Source organism: Hylaeus anthracinus, unplaced genomic scaffold (genome assembly GCF_026225885.1).
Source record: "Hylaeus anthracinus isolate JK02 unplaced genomic scaffold, UHH_iyHylAnth1.0_haploid 12000, whole genome shotgun sequence".
NCBI lineage: Eukaryota > Metazoa > Arthropoda > Insecta > Hymenoptera > Colletidae > Hylaeus > Hylaeus anthracinus.
The window spans coordinates 5,403,694-5,423,020 of NW_026534347.1; the positions used below are offsets into that span (position 1 = coordinate 5,403,694).

Genomic DNA, 19,327 nt, shown 5'->3' on the forward strand with positions numbered 1-19,327 from the left:
TTCTTCTTCTTCTTCTTCTTCTTCTTCTTCTTCTTCTTCTTCTTCTTGGCTTCCTTATCCCGATCCCCATGCCTGTGGCGGTAAAATGACACGGACCAATCGCTGCTGCAATTTTGTTATCACCACCGTCTGGTCTTGGATGCTTCTTACTAAAAATAGATATCGAGAAAGATCGCCCCGGGGCGAGTGGTGAGCAACCGCCGAAGCGTTCTTTGGTTACCAACCCTCCTGGCACGGTGGACGTGACCGGAGGATGGAGACTTTACGAATCGTCTCGAATGTTTTACTCCGCGACTATCCTAATTGATTAGCATCTTGCTTCGTAACTGGATTGTGAAAATTCGAAGATTCTATCGGGGTACGTCTGAAACAAAAGTTTGGATATAAAAATGGTGCGACGTGCACTTTCATGTGTCTATCGCTCCAAGTACTTTTGAATAAAATTATTTCCAATAACATGTTAGTTATTTTATTTTTATTGCTCGTGTAGGATATACTGATTTTTATTTTTGGTCTTCTAAACGTTTATCAATTATTTATTTGTCAGTTATGAATTAACTTGTAGGAGTGCAGTTAATGTGTTTATTAATTTCTCGAGTTAGATTTCGTTAAAAGTATATTTTAATATTTGAATGAACATACATCTTTATTCGTTTCACATCTATAAAGTGATGTGTATCAGAAGATCAAGAACTTGAATACACCAAATAATCCTCCCTTCGTCTCTGTTTTCCTTCGTACAATTTATCCAAAATAATTTAAAATAAATAATAAATAGATATCCTAAAATTTGCACCCATGAGACCTCGGTGTTAATTTTCAAAATATTTGACAACAGAGCCGAAATACATTCGACGCAGATTCCGTCGTATTTCGTTCTTCGAACATAGAATTACGTCGAACGACCGAGTGGATTAACAGGAAAATTCACCGACAACTTTCCATTTCCATTTCCCTGCCTAATTTCAATCTTCCGCCTGAATGATTCCCATCGATCACCCCGCGGACCACGCGGGCTATCTAACGTGGATATGCAGCGGGGCCCAGGGGACGTCGCGAGTAATTTATATGAAACGTCAAATTTTTTGGGCGTCAACGCGTGGTACGTGTGCGTGGCCGAGGGTCGAGGTGCGTGTTGTTCGCAACAGGAGAAAAAGGAACCGACGAAAAGGAACATGAAAGTGCATGATGGAGGGGGTTGGAGAGGGTTGGAGGGAAGGAGAGGGGTACCCAGGAGGAGGAAGGAACGAACGGGCCCAGCAACGGGGCCCGCGAACGGCGAAACGAAGAGAGCGACATACCCCTCGTGCGCGTATTATATAGAAAAGACGAGAGAGAAGGGGACGGGGCCCAAAAGGTGAAGAGTGGGACCACGAGAGGGGGAAGGACGGAGAGGGAGAGAACGCGATAAATGAGAGAGATAATAGGCTGGCTCGCGATCGAAAAGGACAGGGATACACGGTCAGACTTCGATAAATCGAAGTTAGAGAGAGAGAAAGAGAGAGAGAGAGAGAGAGAGAGAGAGAGAGAGAGAGAGAGAGAGAGCGCCTTGCGGTGGGTAAGGATAAAAGGAGAAGAGGAAGAAGAAGGAGGGACGAGGAGGACGAGAGTCGGGAATGAGAGAGAGGGAGAAAGGGAGAGAAAGAATGAGCCCGGGTAAGACGGTAGCCCGGTGATTTGTATAGGGCCTCTCGTATTCCACCTCCCGCCCAAGCGTCTCCGCCGCACGGCGACTTGGGACCCATGGAATGTGGAAGGAGAACTCTGAGGACAGGAATCGTCGACGCGGGACGGAGGCAGCGAGTGGAAGCGAGCATGGTTGGTGGGGCAAGGGCCCGGTATATAACGTGAGGGATTCAGAGGCGGAAGGGCAGAGGGGGCGGCCGGCAGAGAATGGGCCTCAGCAGGTCCAGTGGATATATACCTCGATGAAGCTAAGGCTGCGTCACAACAGGGCTTCAACGTCCTTCTTTCCCCTCCATTATACATGCCGATCTTTCTCCTGCGCCGGTCTCCTCGTAAGCAGCACCTCTCCTGCGCCAATTGCCGAACGTTCAGGCCCTGTGCCGATTCCGATAGAACCCAAGAGACACCTGAGGTGAAAAAGGAAGGAGGAAATTAGCGTTTCCGTTCTGGGCCTGGGGGACTCATCGCTGGGTTGCTTTAGATAGAGAAGTGAAGGAAATGTCTAATAGAAGTGGTACCAAGTTGGTGTGCAAGAAAATTTCAAATGGAGTGAATAGAAATACTTTTATACTTACGGGACCCTATTACACTTTTATCTCTCATGGAAAAGTACTGAAATGTAACTCAAATTATGGGCCTTACCATACCCTTGAAACTATTTCGACTACGGTTAACTAAATTATAATTAATAAAAAATAAGCTATTGTTTACGATTATCCAGAAAATTGGAGGGAATGGTGACACTGCTTTAAAATTATCTGTTATGAATTAAATTTCTATGTGTTTTATTTGTTGAAACATTTTATTAGGTGTTGGAGGTGAATAAAAATATCAGTAAATTTTCATCAAAAGTATATTAACACTAGATTTATGGAAATTTCTTATCAGGTTTCTATTACCGAAATAATCAGAAAGCTTAGACAAGAGTCAGAGAAAAGTCAAGAGGCAAAAGTCTCTGTACATGTATATGTACACTCTGTATATGGATAAAAGTCGACAAAGTGATCTTACAAAACATAAAAATCAATCAAACCATACATCATTGTAAAAATATAAAATGTATTCACAGAAAACCTTGCAACTGCAAATATCATTGCACCTATAATAAAAGTACACCTTGAGCCATTCGTTTTTCCCTTTGACACTTTTCTCTGCAATCACAAATACGCAATTACTCAGATAGTCATCTCCAAAATTGAATCTGAAAATTGCACAGAAAGATACACACACTGACGAACTAGAAATCTATCGAAACATGTTAGCAAATTATCTAAACGACTAGTCAGATGCGCAAATGTCTCACTGACTTAGTTTACACCAGGCGCATCAAACAGGTACCGAGTACACTGGCCACGGTAATACTTGCCCTTCTAGGAGAAAGTCACCAGGTCGGTTGGCGCCTGCACCAGGAGAGTAAGAATCGCTGTGGCCAGTGTACTTGGTACGTATTTGATACGCTCGGCGTAAACTGAGTCAGTAAGGCACTTTAGCAGACGTTGCCTTAGACAACAAAAGTTTTGACCCAGAACGGGGTACAAGATAATCGAGAATTTCTATATACAAGGTGTTTAACAACAAATGTTAGAAACTGTAAGAGTGATTCTATAGAGACGAGAGCCAAGAACAATAAAATTACGTTTAAGAGTTTGTGTACATTTTAAACAGCGTTAAAAGTAAGGAAGAATACTTATGCTATAGGACACATTTACAAGTGAAGTAATCACAGTGTCTATGTGCAGCATTATTATTGAAGAACATTGGACATTTCTACTTGACAATCTCACAAAGTGAATCTCGATATCATCTCGAATCTTATATGTAGATCTTAGCATGAAGAGAGGCCTAAAGTCGTACAGCAATTTATTTTATTATTTTCGTACGATATTCCAAGTTCTTGCATTTATGCGAAGTAAGTGGATTCTACTATGTAGATAGCCACGATTTATAAGTATTTTCACTGTTAATTTTACTTTGCGCGGTGTCGTCCATTTCACACCGTTTAACCCAGCCACAAACTGTTGGAAAGCGAAATAGCGTTACCTGCTTTCAAAACGTTCTCAAATTGCATTCACGCTAACAGATGTGTCTCTTGGTTCTGTGATCGATTGGCTGGATACGCTGGATAGGATGCTGAAGGGACGCCAAGTGCCCTACTCGAGTTGTGACACACGTTAAATGAATACATGCGTATTTCGTTGAACTGTGTGTGACCTCTGTGCAGACTGTTTTATCATGAGAAATATTACAAGCTGTGTATGTTGCAGACCTAGAAGAGCATAGTTATTATAATATTAAATTCTGATCTATCTAAAAATTATTTGAAACTGTTGGATTAGGAGTGATTGAACGTCACCCTGGGAGAAGACACCCTCGTCTTAGACGTGACATAAATCGATTACACATGCGCTTAACCCATTCAATGGCAGGAAAATTTAAAACGTTTAGCCTTGTTATTACTTCGATAATAGAAAGTGATATTATATTTTTTGTTTTAGAAAGAAAATTTACGATCTTCTTTTCCAATCTAAGTTAGAAACCAAGTACATTACTTTTGGTACCAGGTTATTCAAAGTAAATAGAGAATTGCAATAAAGAGACGAGTAGCAAGAATGTGCTATCCATGCAACCCTCTGTTTTTATCCAAACAATTCAAATTTTTCCTGATCATCAAGTACTTATCTACGTCAAGCTGTCTAATATTTATTTGAAGGACTGAGTGACTTAGGCTGAGTAACGACCTGATGTTCCAGAATAGACTCCAATAGGGATGACTCAAAATCCGATGCCTGTTTCTTGCTAATGATTAAAGTTCTAAACCAAATATAATAATTCCATTCCTTCTGAATCAGGCCATCCAAAGAAAACAGAGAATTGCAATAAAGAGACCAGCGGTCCCCTGGTAGCAAGTACGTAATATTCTCGCAGCTCTTCTGCCATCCAAGGAATTCGCATTTTCCTTTTTCCTTCTCCCATCGTTCGCCCTTTCCACGTCCAGCTTTTCCCTCACTCTCACTGTTCCCTCTTGAACGATCACCGATCGAACCTCAGAGTTCCATCGATTCACGATGGAGAGAAAATTCCTTCATGGAAGGCTCCTCTCGATGGTGTTCGTTTTGTCCTCGTCCTCCTTCTTCGTCCTTCTTTTTTTGGACATCCTTCCGTCTCCTTCGAGCTCTCCCTCTGCCCGTTTCTTATTCGTGTGCCCTCCGCCTCTCTTCTCCGCCTCTCTTGGCTCCGTCTTCCTTCGTCCCGGGTCTCCCTTTCCGACTCTCGTGGTCGTAACAACGGGGACACGTGTCCACGAAGCGAAGGCTCTCACATGAATGGGTCATTCATAAGGTGTAATGGCGTTTTATAAATTAAAACGCGTCGACGTTTGATTTATATTACGCGAACGCTAATGAAGCCCCGTGTATGTTGATGGAGGGGCAGGGGGGACGGGTACCAGGACGGCTGGAAGCCGAAGAAGGGGACGAAGAAGGAGGAACGACGTCCAGGAAGGAGAGTTCGCGTTGCTCGAGCGGTTTTAGGGTTCACCCAGGCGCGAACCGTGCCCTGGGTGCAGGGTAGCGCGCACCTCAATGAGGCGAAATTCCTGTCCAGGTAAAGGTGTGGAGAAATAATAGATTCCGAATTGTATATTCCGTACTGGAACCAGCAAAATTAGAATTTTAGTTGTGTGTAGGTATTCGACTTCCTGTGGACGTTGAGGAGCTCACAACTGAGATGGGCGAAATTTCTATGTAAGGAAAGGTTTGGAAAAACAAATAGAAAATTCGGACACAACAAGAAACAAATTTTGTATAGCTCGTTGGTTTGAGCAGAATTAGAATTTGAGTTGTATATAGATATTGAAATTCTTGTAAATGCAGGGGACGCACACCTGAGATAGGCGAAATTCCTATCTAAAGACAGCTGTGGCTGTTAAAGGGGTAAATTTGGAGATCTGTACGTCGTTATTTGTATATTTTTAAATAAAGATTCATATAAAATTAATTTAATTTACAGAAAGTTCGATTTAAATATTATTATCTTAATAATTTTATTAAATTATATTTTGTTACATGTTGTATGAAAAACGATGTAAACATTTAACAAAGGTACACACTTCATCAATACACTTCCTTATAAAAATAATTCAATCTAAAGACTTTTATAACCTGAACCTTTATTGCTTATAAAAAACAATCTTCTCCAAGATGTCATCGTTCAAACTCTAGATTCGTCCCTACAAATATAAAGTTCCCTGAGGGAAACGACTTTAGCTCTCCCTTCTAAGTGACAATTCTATCATATTATTTGATGTCAGATCTGACATGTCAAAACCTCCCCAGTTTAAACTAAATTAGCATAGAAGACAAAGTTCCTGAGAATATAGATGTTTGTACCTACTTGTATTAATATGCTCACCACAACTACGCTCCCAGAATTCTCTAGTATTCTCCTGTTAAAAAATGAACTCCTACTGTCCCTTTTAGAAAATGCTCTCCGATCAAAGCGAACGTCTAAAAAAAAAACAATGCCCGAACGAAATCTTTGTCAGCGAAAAGAAGTGCAACGCATCCGAGATGACAGTTAGGTGGCAAGCGTCCTAGAGACGTCCCTGGGTTTACCTCCTGGATATATCGGTTAGGAGTCGGCGGCTTTGCCTGGAATTTCCTCCCGTCTCGTTTCCTCCCCGTCTCCTGTCTCTGTCCGTCGAGCGAATCTATCTTCCCGTGCCAGGGATCGTGTCCTTTTCACTTTTTCACTTTCTTGTCTTCTTTAACTACCCTGTCCACCTTTTTCCTTCCTGTTGTTCTTGGACGACGATCGGCTCTCGTCTGCCTCCGTCCGTCGAAAGTTGTTCTCACTTGGACGCATCCGGCGTGTTTTGTTCCTCGGAATAATTTGATCGGGATGAAATATGCGATGAGCTCCAGATAGTGGCCTCCGGTGGAGGATTGGTGCCGGTGGCGCTGCTGGTACCGGCGTTCCACCTTGGCGATGGTGCTAGTGGAAGCCACATTTTATCCCCCTCTGGTCCGTTCAACGGAACTCCATCTATCTTCCGTAATGCAACGCGAGGTCCCGCTTCGTTACCAGCCACGAGAACGCGGAATAACCCACGGAACGCTCTGGATACCCTCGTTCCTGGCCCCGTACACACAGTCGTTGATCAAATTATTGGAGCCACTTGAGAAAAACATGTTCCGGGAGATTGTAAAATAAACGCTTGGGTTTGGTAGAGTAATATAAATTTTGTTGGAACTGGGTACTTTCGATTAGTAAACGCAGGGGTAGTTCTTGTGATGATTTAGGGCAGAGAGGAGGGGTATATCTTGGTATTTAGGTATTGGGACAGGTTAGATTAGGCAGACTAGGTTTGGATAATGCTGCATTGAAACATTTTGAAATTGGGTAGTTTTAGAACATATGTATTTCAGGCTTGAGGCATTAAGGATAATGCAGTAGGGTTAAAGCATTTTGATGTCGAAAATTTTTAGAAGTGAGCACTTAAAGATAGTCACATTGTAAAATTGAAGCATTTTAGAGAATTAGGAAATTAGAGCCTTCTACTTTTGATTAGTAAGCACAGGGGTAGTTCTTGTGATGATTTAGGGCAGAGAGGAGGGGTATATGTTGGTATTCAGGTGTTAGGATAGTCTAGATTAGGCAGACTAGGTTTGAAAAATGCTGCATTGAAGCATTTTGAAATTGGGTAGTTTTAGAACATATGTATTTCAGGCTTGAGGCATTAAGGATATAATGCAGTAGGGTTGAAGCATTTTGATGTCGAAACGTTTTAGGAGTGAGCACAGTAGAACTGTATACCTAAATTGGATTAATTAAAATACATTTATAACTGAAGAAAAAGTTAAAAGAAAGGGCAAAAGAAAATTAGCTACACTTATGAAATTTACAAACGTAACTTTTCTTTCAATTGATATGAATCCGTGCATTGTCTGTAAATTCTTCTAAAATGCTTTTGCTTCCCAGATGAATGATTGCGTGAGAGAACTTCGATGTAGATTACACGTATACAGCGAATGACACACAATAGTATCTTGATTTGGATAATGGTTACACGTCATTATCAACGGATTCCATTCTTTCAGATGCCACGAACCGAGCGGAACTATGGCCTTCCGTTCTACTATGGTTTCGTATACCTTTAAAGAATGCGCGTCTAATAGTTCCACGAACTGTCTTTTTTTTTTTTCATGCTCAGGGGCAAAATTGCTGGACATTGTGCAACAATCGAAGGCCAGTCGGGACAATTTGACTTTGATATACATCCTACGGATTAGCGTACGGTGCGAGGCCGTTTGAGTCATCTCTGCCTACGATAGAAAATGTTGCGCAAGAATTTATACACTGGGATGTATTTTTTCACTCGGTACTCTTTGTCAAACGTAGTCTACAAAGGTAACATTCATTTCTTATTCATAGAAGGAAAGTAGGAAGCTCAATAAAAAGAGAAAGAATAAATATTTAGGAGCTTTAGAAAATTTGTTTTGTTGAAGTGAAAACATTAGTAATATTTAGCGGTAATGTGCACTCTTTATAGAAATTGAAAATAAGTTCTCAATTATTGACTTTAATTTATAATTCCTAACGAATGATGTCTTACCAATATAATAGAATTTAAATTTCGGAGGTACATAAAAATCGCCGATTTTTGCCATCCTCCCTTTTACCAAAGACATCTGAAGTATCGTATTTCGCTGAGAAGGCCATGGCACCGGGTACTCGCGTACCAGGTCCGCCAGTGTAGTGTTAAAACTGCTTTTTTCCACTATAGCGAGAATCCTAAGAATAAGCCCGACCCGCGGAGTCCCATCGAGCGCATTCCTGTCGAAGAAAGGCGTTTTGTTCGACGCTGGTGTACGCATCGCGGAGGAGAGCTCGCGTAAAAGATAGCGAGACCGGAGCCCTCTCTCCAGCAATCAGGGGTGATTACGGGTGTAATTACCGTTACGGCGCATTGCTGAGCCACGGGGAAGGGGAAGGGAACATTGTTTCTTTTCTGGGAAACCGACGGATTTACGGGGATCGTTCCTTCGCGGTCTTTTTTTTTCTCGCCGCGAAGCGCGAATCCCTGCCACCGGCTCTTTTCCTTCTTTCTGTCGGTATGACATTCTTCCCTAGGTTTTATTACTGATTTGCATGAATTTATTGGCAACAAAGGAATGTATATATAATTTATCGAAACATTAAGAACATTTTATACATACATTCCAGGAAATATTGTAATTTTTTGGAAGCATTTCCTCGGAAAATATGGAAGCTGCCATGGAACGTAGATACTTGTGTACATTCTGAAGGCCAGTTTTCATCTGAAATCAATGAGGTTTCAAATTTATTATAAGGACATGTCTTTCTTTTATATGAACCGAACTTCCCCTTCCTAAAAATTAAAAATTGCATTTTTAGAGGTGTTTAAACAAAAGAGCATAATTTTTGCCATTTTTGTATCATTTCTTTTGCGGTACAACGATACTTTAAACAATGGTATTACTCCGAATGTAGGTCCTTGTGTAATTATATAAAGAAATAAAAGAGAGGCGTCTGATATAGTGAAACGACTTGCACATCAACCTTGTTTGACGATCCACGGTGAGCTTATTACTGACCGTTTCCACTGGAGCTGGTGATGAGACCGAAGCTTAGTTTGAATAGTTGTTACTTTCACAGCTGATATTCACACTTTTATGTTGGGCAGTTTCAACACATTCAACATTCTTCTCAATTTCCATTTCTCTTCAAGAAAATCATAGTAGATATTTCAACCAAAACGTTGACTATTTATCGATGCTCTGTCTATGTTCCAAGTCGCATAGAAATAGAAAATTACCAGTTGATCCATCCTAGCCAGTCCTATTAAAATTAGTTAACCACTCGTGACCATCGAGATAATCCTCGCCATAGCGGTTTGCTACACGGTATAAAGTAGAAGTTGTGTTGAACATGATTCATACCAGAGGAAGCGGTGTTGCGCAATCAATCGAGTGAGATCTAACTGTAATAGACACAACAGAAATGCATCAATTACGAGTTCGGTAACCAAGTTCATTAAATTCAACAAGTCAGAAGATCGATGTACCTGTACACCGGAGGGAGAGTACAATAGTACGGTTTGAATGAGCAACGATGCTATGATAGGATGAGATACAGCGATTGAACGATGTAGCACTGAACTGAAACATTGTAGATAGTTGAGAAAGTGCAGTTTCTTTTAAGGACTCTGGAAAGAAGAAGTTGTTGCAGAACTTGGGAAGATTTGAAAATATTTCGATGAAAAGGACTGAGATAGTATTACTATTTTTGTCGTAGATGCGAGAACAATCTTTTGGAAATATGAACTTATTTTTATCAGGGTCGACTTAATGTCTTAAGGATAATATATACAGTATCTAATATTTAAGATATTAAGATTTTGTATATTATCTTAATAGGTATTATAGTATTAATAGTAAGATATTAATAGTAACGGTTAGGCCGATATTAACAAAATCGTACACACTTGTTTTTGTCATTGTTTTCTCTCCGAGAAAATTTTGTTCGCCACTTCGAGTGCTCCAAATTAAACTCTGATTGCACAGAACTGTTCAGAATCGTTTAAATTTCAATTAAAAAGAAAAAGATCATGCTCCTACAATCATGCAGGAAAAGTAGGAAACACCCTGTATATTCAGCTAAACAAAAATGTCTATAATATACCCATTTGACCTCGGAATGAAACACTCACAAATTCTTCATTTTATTAAAGAATAGGTATAACTCCCCAACTACTTGCTTCTCAAAAGGAACGTATCTATTCCACCTGGCATTCCACAGAATATCCCACGTCATTAAAAAAGTTCTCCCTGCTGGTCGATACCCGGTAAAAGCCTTATTATCGTGAAAATCGCACAGACGTCGAGTACAATCTTCATTTGTACCCCTCGGGAGATTAGAATTTCATACATTGACAATAACAAACGCGTCAGTGGCTCGTTCAACGGGCCCGTATCACCTGTACCCTATCTGCATCCGAATCACCGCGTTATCGATCTCCAGATTCGACAGGAATCGTCAGAAGAGACGGTCCCCATCGTCCCGCGGCCGAGTGATCGAGAAAGTCGTAAGTCAGCCCGAAGTTCTTCTTTCGTTGCGATCTCTCCCTCCGTAGCCGAGGGCATCTGTGTTACCCGAGGTATAACCCGACCATTACCGGGGAATGTTGCCCGAGGGCTAACCCTGGCCCTCGTGTAACCAACCATCGGGGCCCATGGGGTCCATCTTATCCCACTAGAGATTCCCTCCAGTCACGGACGAACCAAGATCTTACGTCGTCCCGTCTCTCTACCTCTGTGTCTCTCCGTCTCCCTTCATCCACCTTTTTGTCCGTCTTCGGCCCGTTCCCCTTCTCTCGCCCTCTCTTTCTCGCTCTTTTTGTCGACCGCCACGCCCAGAACGAGCCTAGGCAACGTTTCTTACTTTTTTACGAGCCTCGACAAAGATGCAGGAAAGAGAGCAAGATAGAGGAAAATCGCGCAAAGGCCAAACCAATCAGTCACTCGGCGTTGATCGCTCGAAACGTACCTCGGCGTAATCGCGCGAAATGTAGCGCACTCGCTCGGTAAGAGTAATTGAGGGAGACAGGTGGATAAATTCTTGTCCAAACAGGTAACGCTGGAAAAGAAGAAGCGAGGTTTTCCTGGAATCTGGATGACCGACATGATTAATATAATTGCTCGACGTACCCTTGCGGTGGCGCGAGGGAACGAAATCTGAATTTACTTGACCTACATTAACCATTTAAGCTATAATAACGCACGAGGCTCGCGGTATAGAATTTAGTCGAACGCGAGAAGCGCGAGTCAGGCTCGTGCGTAAGGAATTTTATACCTGACTATGGCACGCACGGTCTTCCAGTAAATCGTAGGCCAAAGGGTTAAAAGCTAGGTGTAGTCGAAACTCGATATAGGATAATACGGTTCGACGGTAGCTGCGCGAGGAGTATGCGCATGGAAGAATCATGGCTAGAGTAGTCGATACTCTATGTCCTAGGAATACTCTAGGTCGATACTCTAGAGGTAGCAATAGAGATTATTCTTAATCTTTTGTGTAATTTTCATGATAAGCTTCTGTAGAATACCACATAACGCAAAGGGGGATAAGAAGAACACAGTATTCGTTTATTAGATGTAAATTGAATAGGTAGTTTTTTGGGGTCTCTTGAGTTAGTAGGCTCTATTAATACTAAAGAATTCTTAACTCATCGTGAAGTCCAATAGGTATCCAGTAGGAGTCCAATAGGAGGTGGTTCTATTAAGTGGATTTGTAGACACTTTCAACAGGAATTGTTGAGATAACAATAAGACAATTACAAGTCCAATAGTAGATTTATTATCACTCACCTCCTAAGCAATCTGCTGCTGTGCTATGCATATATTCAAATAATAAGATTAAGTACCCATTAATACTGAATAATTCCTCAGGGTTCAGGTATAGTGTTAGAGAGAGTTGTAGATACTATTGGGTTGTCCAGAAAGTTCGTACCAAGTTTTAAGAAAAATGCAAAGGCATATTTGAATTTTTATATATATTTATTGAATTACATAGGTACCATTTTGTTTCACAACGTTTCCATCTTTTAAGGGATGGATATATGTTATTCGTTTCCAACCATCTCAATATATTTAAACCTACATCACCAACAAAAAATTGGCATGGACTTTCTGGACAACCCAATATGTACTGTACGTACTTCCATGCAGTCTCAATACGATATACAAACAGTAGGAGTCGCGGAGATATCAACAAGAAACCTGCAGGTTTACTAGTAGATTCAATAACCACTCATTTTCTTAGCACCCTGTTACTGTGCCACGCAGATACTTAAAGAGCGAAATTGAATACACATTAACACTAAACGATCCCTTGGAGATTGAAAAACGAAATCAAAATGGTTTCCAACTATAAAAGAAATAATTCGAATCTGAGATGGTTAATAATTTTATTCTTTTATGGAATTTGTTCATTTGTCATTAAGGAGACTTCACCACAATTATCACATCACCCACTGTTCCCATCAGAGGGATGAAAACAGCCCTGAGCGTTCCATGCAGAATACCAATTCCCTTAAATTCCTCGACAACCAACGGAGAGAAGAATGTTGAATATGAAATTCGCCGCATATTTTTCGTGGCTTTCGGCCCTCTCGCGATGCCCTCTGAACTTTTCTTTTTAATGACGCTGCTGACTCTTGCCCGGGCCGCAAGAAATACGATGTTCTGACCTTCTTAGGTCGCCACCCCCAACCTTCTTCTCCCGTCCGCCTTAACCTTCCTTCCTCTCCTCCTTCATCTTTCTTTTCGTTCGTCCTTCTCCCGTTCTTCTTTTTCGTCGTCGCCGTTCCCCGTCCCTTCCACCCGTACTCCTTCTCCTCTTCTTCTTCTTCTTCTTCATCGTGTTCTTCTTCTGCCTCTGGTTCCCTCTTCCTCTTTCACGTCCGAAGGAAGGGAGCAGAAAGGAAAGCGGAGAGACGTCGGCGAGGCCCCGGGTTGGGCCTCTTCACCACGGAGAGTGCATTACATCCCCCCGGCTCCTTCTTCTTTCATCCTTGGCCGGCTCCACCGCGGAATGTGGCTCGATCCGCTCCTTCGTGTCTGAAAGGCAGCATGCCACACGTGGCACCGGACGTCGACGAGGTGGACGGCTCCGGTGTATCTCGGGCAAATCGAAATATGCTAAATACAGGGTGTCCGAGAATCCTCGACTCTTACTTTGTCCAAGGAAGAGTGGCGCGCTGGAGGGAAGAAGGTGGCGCGGGAGAGGAAAGCGGAGAGGAAGGTGAGCGAGGACGAAAAGGGAGAGACATGAGAGTAACGGAGAAGAATCGAGAGGCGCGGCTCTCCTTCGTGAACACGAACGACACTACCCGGACCGGCTCCTCGCGACGTGGAGTTTTATTGAGGAGCAGATGTTTGAAACGTAACCTATAATGATTCCGCGGTGTACGTACGCGAAACGCCCGGCTACGTACCCTGCATTGGTACCCTGCATCTATGGTTTCTGCCGATGAAAGAGCGTGACGATAACATGTTTTATTGCGGCCCCGGCCGATAATAGCGGTTGCCATCTAAACGGGACGAGCGGTTTCGGTCAGTGACATCCACGGCATTCTTTGCGGAGGTTTGGTTTACGCCTTCTCTGGAAACTCTTTTCGCAAAGGTTCCGTGAAACGACCCCTGGTTGCCTCTCGAGCGATCGTTGCTGAAGCGTTGGAAACCGTAAACCTAATCGCGATCCGTACATTTTTCTGTTTGAACGACGATTTGGGTGATGCGGAGGACGATGTCTGCATGGGGTGTTTGTGTACCGGTCGTTGAGTGCAACAAGTAGTCGCATGGGTACTTGGCTACTGAGAAATTGTGGACAGTGTTGTTAAATCCAGGCCGAGACACTTGGTGGTTGTTGGTGGATTGAAAATAAAATGTATTGCAAGTAGATATCGCAACTACACCGTTCACAATCGTGCTTACTTTACCCTATATGAATACGAATAAAATATATACTTGGCACGATGACTGCCAGACAAATATTCTTGAAAATTTCTGCTAGGATTAAATATTATTTAGATTATCGGAGATTATTTTTGTAACTTCGTCAAAATTCATGAATTTCGTTCAAATTCATTTCCTTTCGTGCTTAACTTTCAGAATTAATTGCTCCGGAATTGTTTCCAGCATCAACCAACCTAGCGATATTCTAATAGGTGGGCCCCAAATTGTAGTACCCAATGTACTTGGTACAATTCTAAATTCCTGTCTCGTTACTGGTACTGTTTTCCAAGGCAATAGACTGTTCGTGGCTGTAGCCATGTTTAGGGTATTATGCCCAAGAACAAAAAGGCCCAGTTCTAGTGTTGAGCAATCTAGAAATCTTCTCCTAGAAAGACTCCGAAACCATACTAACCAGTGTAATTATTCCAATTCAGAACATCATGTTACGTTTCTTATAATATTTTCCAGGTCAATGCAGTCGTGTCTAGGGCCCAAGTACGATCATGTCTTAAGCCTCAGTGCGAAAAGCCCCAGTTCCAATATCGATCAATCTACCAATTATCTCCTAGAAAGGCCCCGAAATCGTAGTATCCAATGTACTTCTTCCAATTCTAAATTCGTGTCTCATTTCTAGTACTATTTTCCAGGCCGATCGTGACTGCGGCCATGTCTAGGGCATGATGCCCGAGTGCGAAGGGGCCCAGTTCCAGGTTCCAGATCGAGTTCCAGCTCGGAAAGCGCGTCGCGTTGTCGCGCCATGAGGGTCTGGGACCCGAGTGTCTGGCCCCATGTGGGCAGGACAGGTTTGGGGGCCCTCTCATTCACGAACATCTCCTCGCCGACAAGCTCTTTCATTGTTTCGCTCGTTTAGGGGTATCGGCATTTCGGACCATCAGCCGTGCAAAAAGTCGAGCGAGGAGAATGGGTCTCCGAGCTCCACGCAACGACCATATCAGGGCACCGTGGACGCGTATGTGCGGGCCCTTGTACGGGCCCATTTGGCCCGACCGAGGCCCCCGAATGTCGCGGGGCCCGTCGTTCCGAGCAGCTTGTATTTGCTCCGCGATTATAATAAAGGAACACCGTCGCTACCGATAAAATTAATTTGTCAGACGACAGGGACGACCGGAAATCCTCGGTTCTCGCAAACCAAACGTCACCGAGAAATCTTTTCGAAACACTTCTCGCGGGCCCTTGGGCCCATTTCTGTCCAATTATATCATTGAAGTTATTATCGTGTTTCGATTGCAATTTTAGAAAGGGATCGAGGTTTTATGGGTGATATTAGTTTGTCAACCGATACGAAGACGTAACTCAATCCCTTTGGATTATTTTGGTATTATTTTATTGTGAAAATTATTGTCGCATTTGATTCGCATTAAGTGGAAAAAACACTGTCCACTTTGATACCATTAATTTGCCCGATTAAGAGGATGGGTAGAAAGATTCGGTTCTCAATACAGAATGTTGTAAACAAATCTTTTGGGAACACGGCTCATGGGCCTTTGGGTCCTGTCCTGTTCAATTTTATTATTGAAATTATCATTGTGTTTCGACTGCGATTTTAGAAAGGGATCAGTGTTAGTATGGATAAAATTGATTTATTAATGCCTCAGAACTTTTGGAACCATTTGTTTAATTTCCATATCTAAATTATTATTGTATCTGTAATTATAATAAAGGATCACTATCATTATGAATGAAATTAATAAAACCCTCCGTTTTCTAAACGATATCTTCAATCCCTTCGTAGTTTTCAATGTTAGGATCTAGGAAATTTTCTTAATCTTTGAACACTATAGCAAATAAGAAATACTTTTATACCGAAACGAAATTGTTTAACCAACATTAATTATTGTTTTTCCTAATGTTTCAGACGGCGAGTACCTGTTCGTCGATCCCGAGAATAAATTAAGCAAATACGCACCGAAGAACTGGCGAAGTTCTCATACATACGTAAGTGGCTCGATCAAATCATGCTAATTAAATGGTTGTTAGTTTTAAACTATATACATATATAGTACTGGGCAAAGGTACACTATTTCTTTCTTATTGATATCTTCGAAGCAAAACAAACTCCGGAAAAAAGACATATGTGAGATGGATACATAACGAGTGGTTAATGTTACGCTGACATATTCATTACAAGCGTTCTAGTAGTCTGCTATAATAACAAATTAGACACAGATTTCCCTCGATACACCTGATGTTTTGCGTAATTTTTAATTCGATGCCACGGCTGCATCACGATGAAATTCGAGGCGAAAGAGTGTGAAGAATACGATAACACGATTGTCGCGTCAGTGCGTTCCATATTATGCATACTTGAGGAATTCACAAGTTTAGGCGATTTAAATACACAGCAAGCGTGACACCGACTAAATATGATACGTCCCTATCGATAAATTACGCGGCAAGACTAAAAACGATGTCAGGTTAAATGTCGACACAAAATTAGATCCTCGAAAAAATGTCAAAACATGTTTTACCATTTTGGCAATTTTAATAACCTTGATGGGTTTACGTATGGCATTAATTTTTCTACTTGTATACAAATTATCATATTTCTCGTTCTCATTTTTAAAACTTTCATTTTTTCTTTTAAGATAGTATTGATTAATCAGATTTAATTACGATTAAACTGATTAAACTGATATAATTATGATAATACTTATAACTGCAAAAGTATTTCCTTATTCTCATGATGCATTCACAGAAATAATTATTCCACGTTGCACACCAGTAATAAATCGATTTTCTTCGCCTTGAAATAATTTTGTAGAATTTATAGTATCCCGATGGTCTCTGAAAGAATAACTCAATTCTCTGGTTCGGCAGTTATATACATTTAATAAATAAATATTAATAATAATCTCACAATGAATTACTAAGTTACTCGTAATAAATATATGTGTTCGAAATTGTTCGACCAAACTATTCTTATCACTACTTATTTCACTCTTTGAATTCCATCAAGGGGGTTCAATTATTTTTAAAAGAATTCCTAAAAATTACCTCATATTTTCAGCGTCCTGAACCGAGATCTCCCCTTAACTCCGAAACATAATCAAATTTTGGCCAGTATAAAAAAAAAACGACATTACTCATGGGTACCCCTGATATAATGCTCGCGATTGGGTGGAGAAGCTCGAACGGTACGTTTCGCCGCGAGGAATTGAGAAAAAGACGATTTAAGAGCAAAAGAAGTTTGGCTCGCTCCAGGCGAAAGGAGAAGGGTGCGTAGAAGGCCCTCCTCGGTCAAATTAGCATTTCCATCCGCGGGTGCACGATGGCGGCCGTGGTTTTGCCCGGAGGGTAGCGCTAAACGAGCGTACAACAGCAGTCCTCTTCAAGACGAGTAGCCTCGCAATATACCCTGGCAAACTCGTCGTCGCCACCACGGATACATTGGTGTTGCCTTTTCGTTCCCTGTTCAAGGCCCAGGTTCCCTGGTACGCCTCGTGAAACACCGATCCCGACGCTGTTTATCACCGAACCAATTCATATTTTACAGACGTAGGTTCCTTAACCTATTACCCCGTGCACGGTAAATCACTTTTTATCAGGCCATTTCACGTGCAACGTCGGTCGTGGAAGTTAATTTGAAGGGTAAACCGGCAAAAGTGCGCTGGGGACTCTTGAATGGTAATTTTTTCGGATGATTTTTCAAATGGCTACAGATTAGCTGGCTTCTTTCTGAAGAGATTGCGAGTGGCAAATAGAAGATTGTTGGGGGGAAAAAAAGAAATATTTATTTGGGTATAATTGTATTATGAAATTTGGCTTTTGGTTGGAAAGAAATGTGACGTAGGGTGTAGGAATTCACATCATTGTTTCTGAGTTAATTTGAACTAGATTTGTAGAACATTGAATTGTATTTATAAAAAAACATTACATGTGCCACCTTTCACTTGTAGGGAAACCTTAATTGCTATTTATTCTGGATACGCAATTATTGCCTGTGCTAATCCCGTTTACAATGCTACTGCCTGCTAATTTCTTTAGACATTGATTGTCCAAAACTTTTATTTGATGTATTGAAACAAAAATTCAAATTATGTAATTCTTCTAAGTAATATTACAACGAGAATATCTTTTCTGACGACATCACTGTAGTTAAACGACTAGGAACCACGATACTTTTCAATACATAAATTCAGTTATCAAGTCATGATATCAATAATATACAACAGAATCAATTCTTAATTAATCAAAAATACGATTTGCAAGTCTGGTACTGACTTTTATAACCTCCTACCGAGAAACCGATTCACCCTTAATTTCATTTTTAAAATGGAACTTCCCTGGTCAATTAGGAACAATTCGTCACCACATCTCACAGAGATGTTTTCCCATTCATTCATACCTGTCGCCCAACAAAGGAATTCTATTCCCCCGCGGGGCCCCCTTCCTCTCAGTTAGCGGAACAATTTCAACGATTCCCGATTCCAAGCTTTTCCCCGATGGCCGGGAGACTCGAGCCGCAGGAATTTGTCAACTTCGCAGAACGCGTCCGATCGCCGGACACCAGGACACGACCGGCTGAAATTGCGGATGGGACCACGTCGGGGGGCCCCCTCGAGAGAGACAGAGCGTGCCGCCTCGTGCGATATCTTCGTATCTGCTCGGAGCGGTGGGACCCCCGTTTCGCTAATGACGGTCCACACCAATAACCAATAAATACTGGCCCGGTAAAACCGGGCTACCGGACTACGTGCTTATCTCGAGGGAACATCGGCCGCGAGGATTTTCTGCAGCCGTGCGAGAGGTCCTCGGCTATTAAAACTGGGCCCCTCCCCTATCGGCGCTTTCTTGGCTCCCCACTTTCTACCAGTTCCCTCTCTCGCTCATTTCCTCACTCGGTTCCCTTACTCTCTCACTCTCTAATTCTTTCACTCGCTTACTTACTTGCTCCACTCATTCATTCTCTCACTCACTCGCTCAATCACTCCATTAAATCATTCCCTCGCTCGCTTACTCACTACTCTCTCACTTTTCTCATTTACTCACGAACTCATCCATTACACTTACTCCACTCACTCTTTTCATTCGTTTCATTCGCTACTCACTTACTCTTATTTCTCGCATTCATTCATTCTCTCGATCCA

At 41.8% G+C, this 19,327-nt stretch overlaps 1 protein-coding gene across 3 annotated transcripts in view; it reads left to right on the forward strand.

Annotated features, from left to right (window-relative positions):
* The window catches only part of LOC128890345 (protein expanded-like), a 133,761-nt gene that overhangs the window by 90,460 nt on the left and 23,974 nt on the right, over positions 1 to 19,327 (forward strand). For all 3 annotated transcript variants that reach the window (XM_054148757.1, XM_054148756.1, XM_054148758.1), the window contains one exon: positions 16,096 to 16,175. In XM_054148757.1, the coding sequence (XP_054004732.1) occupies positions 16,096 to 16,175 (80 nt within the window). The remainder of the gene's footprint in view (positions 1 to 16,095; positions 16,176 to 19,327) is intronic.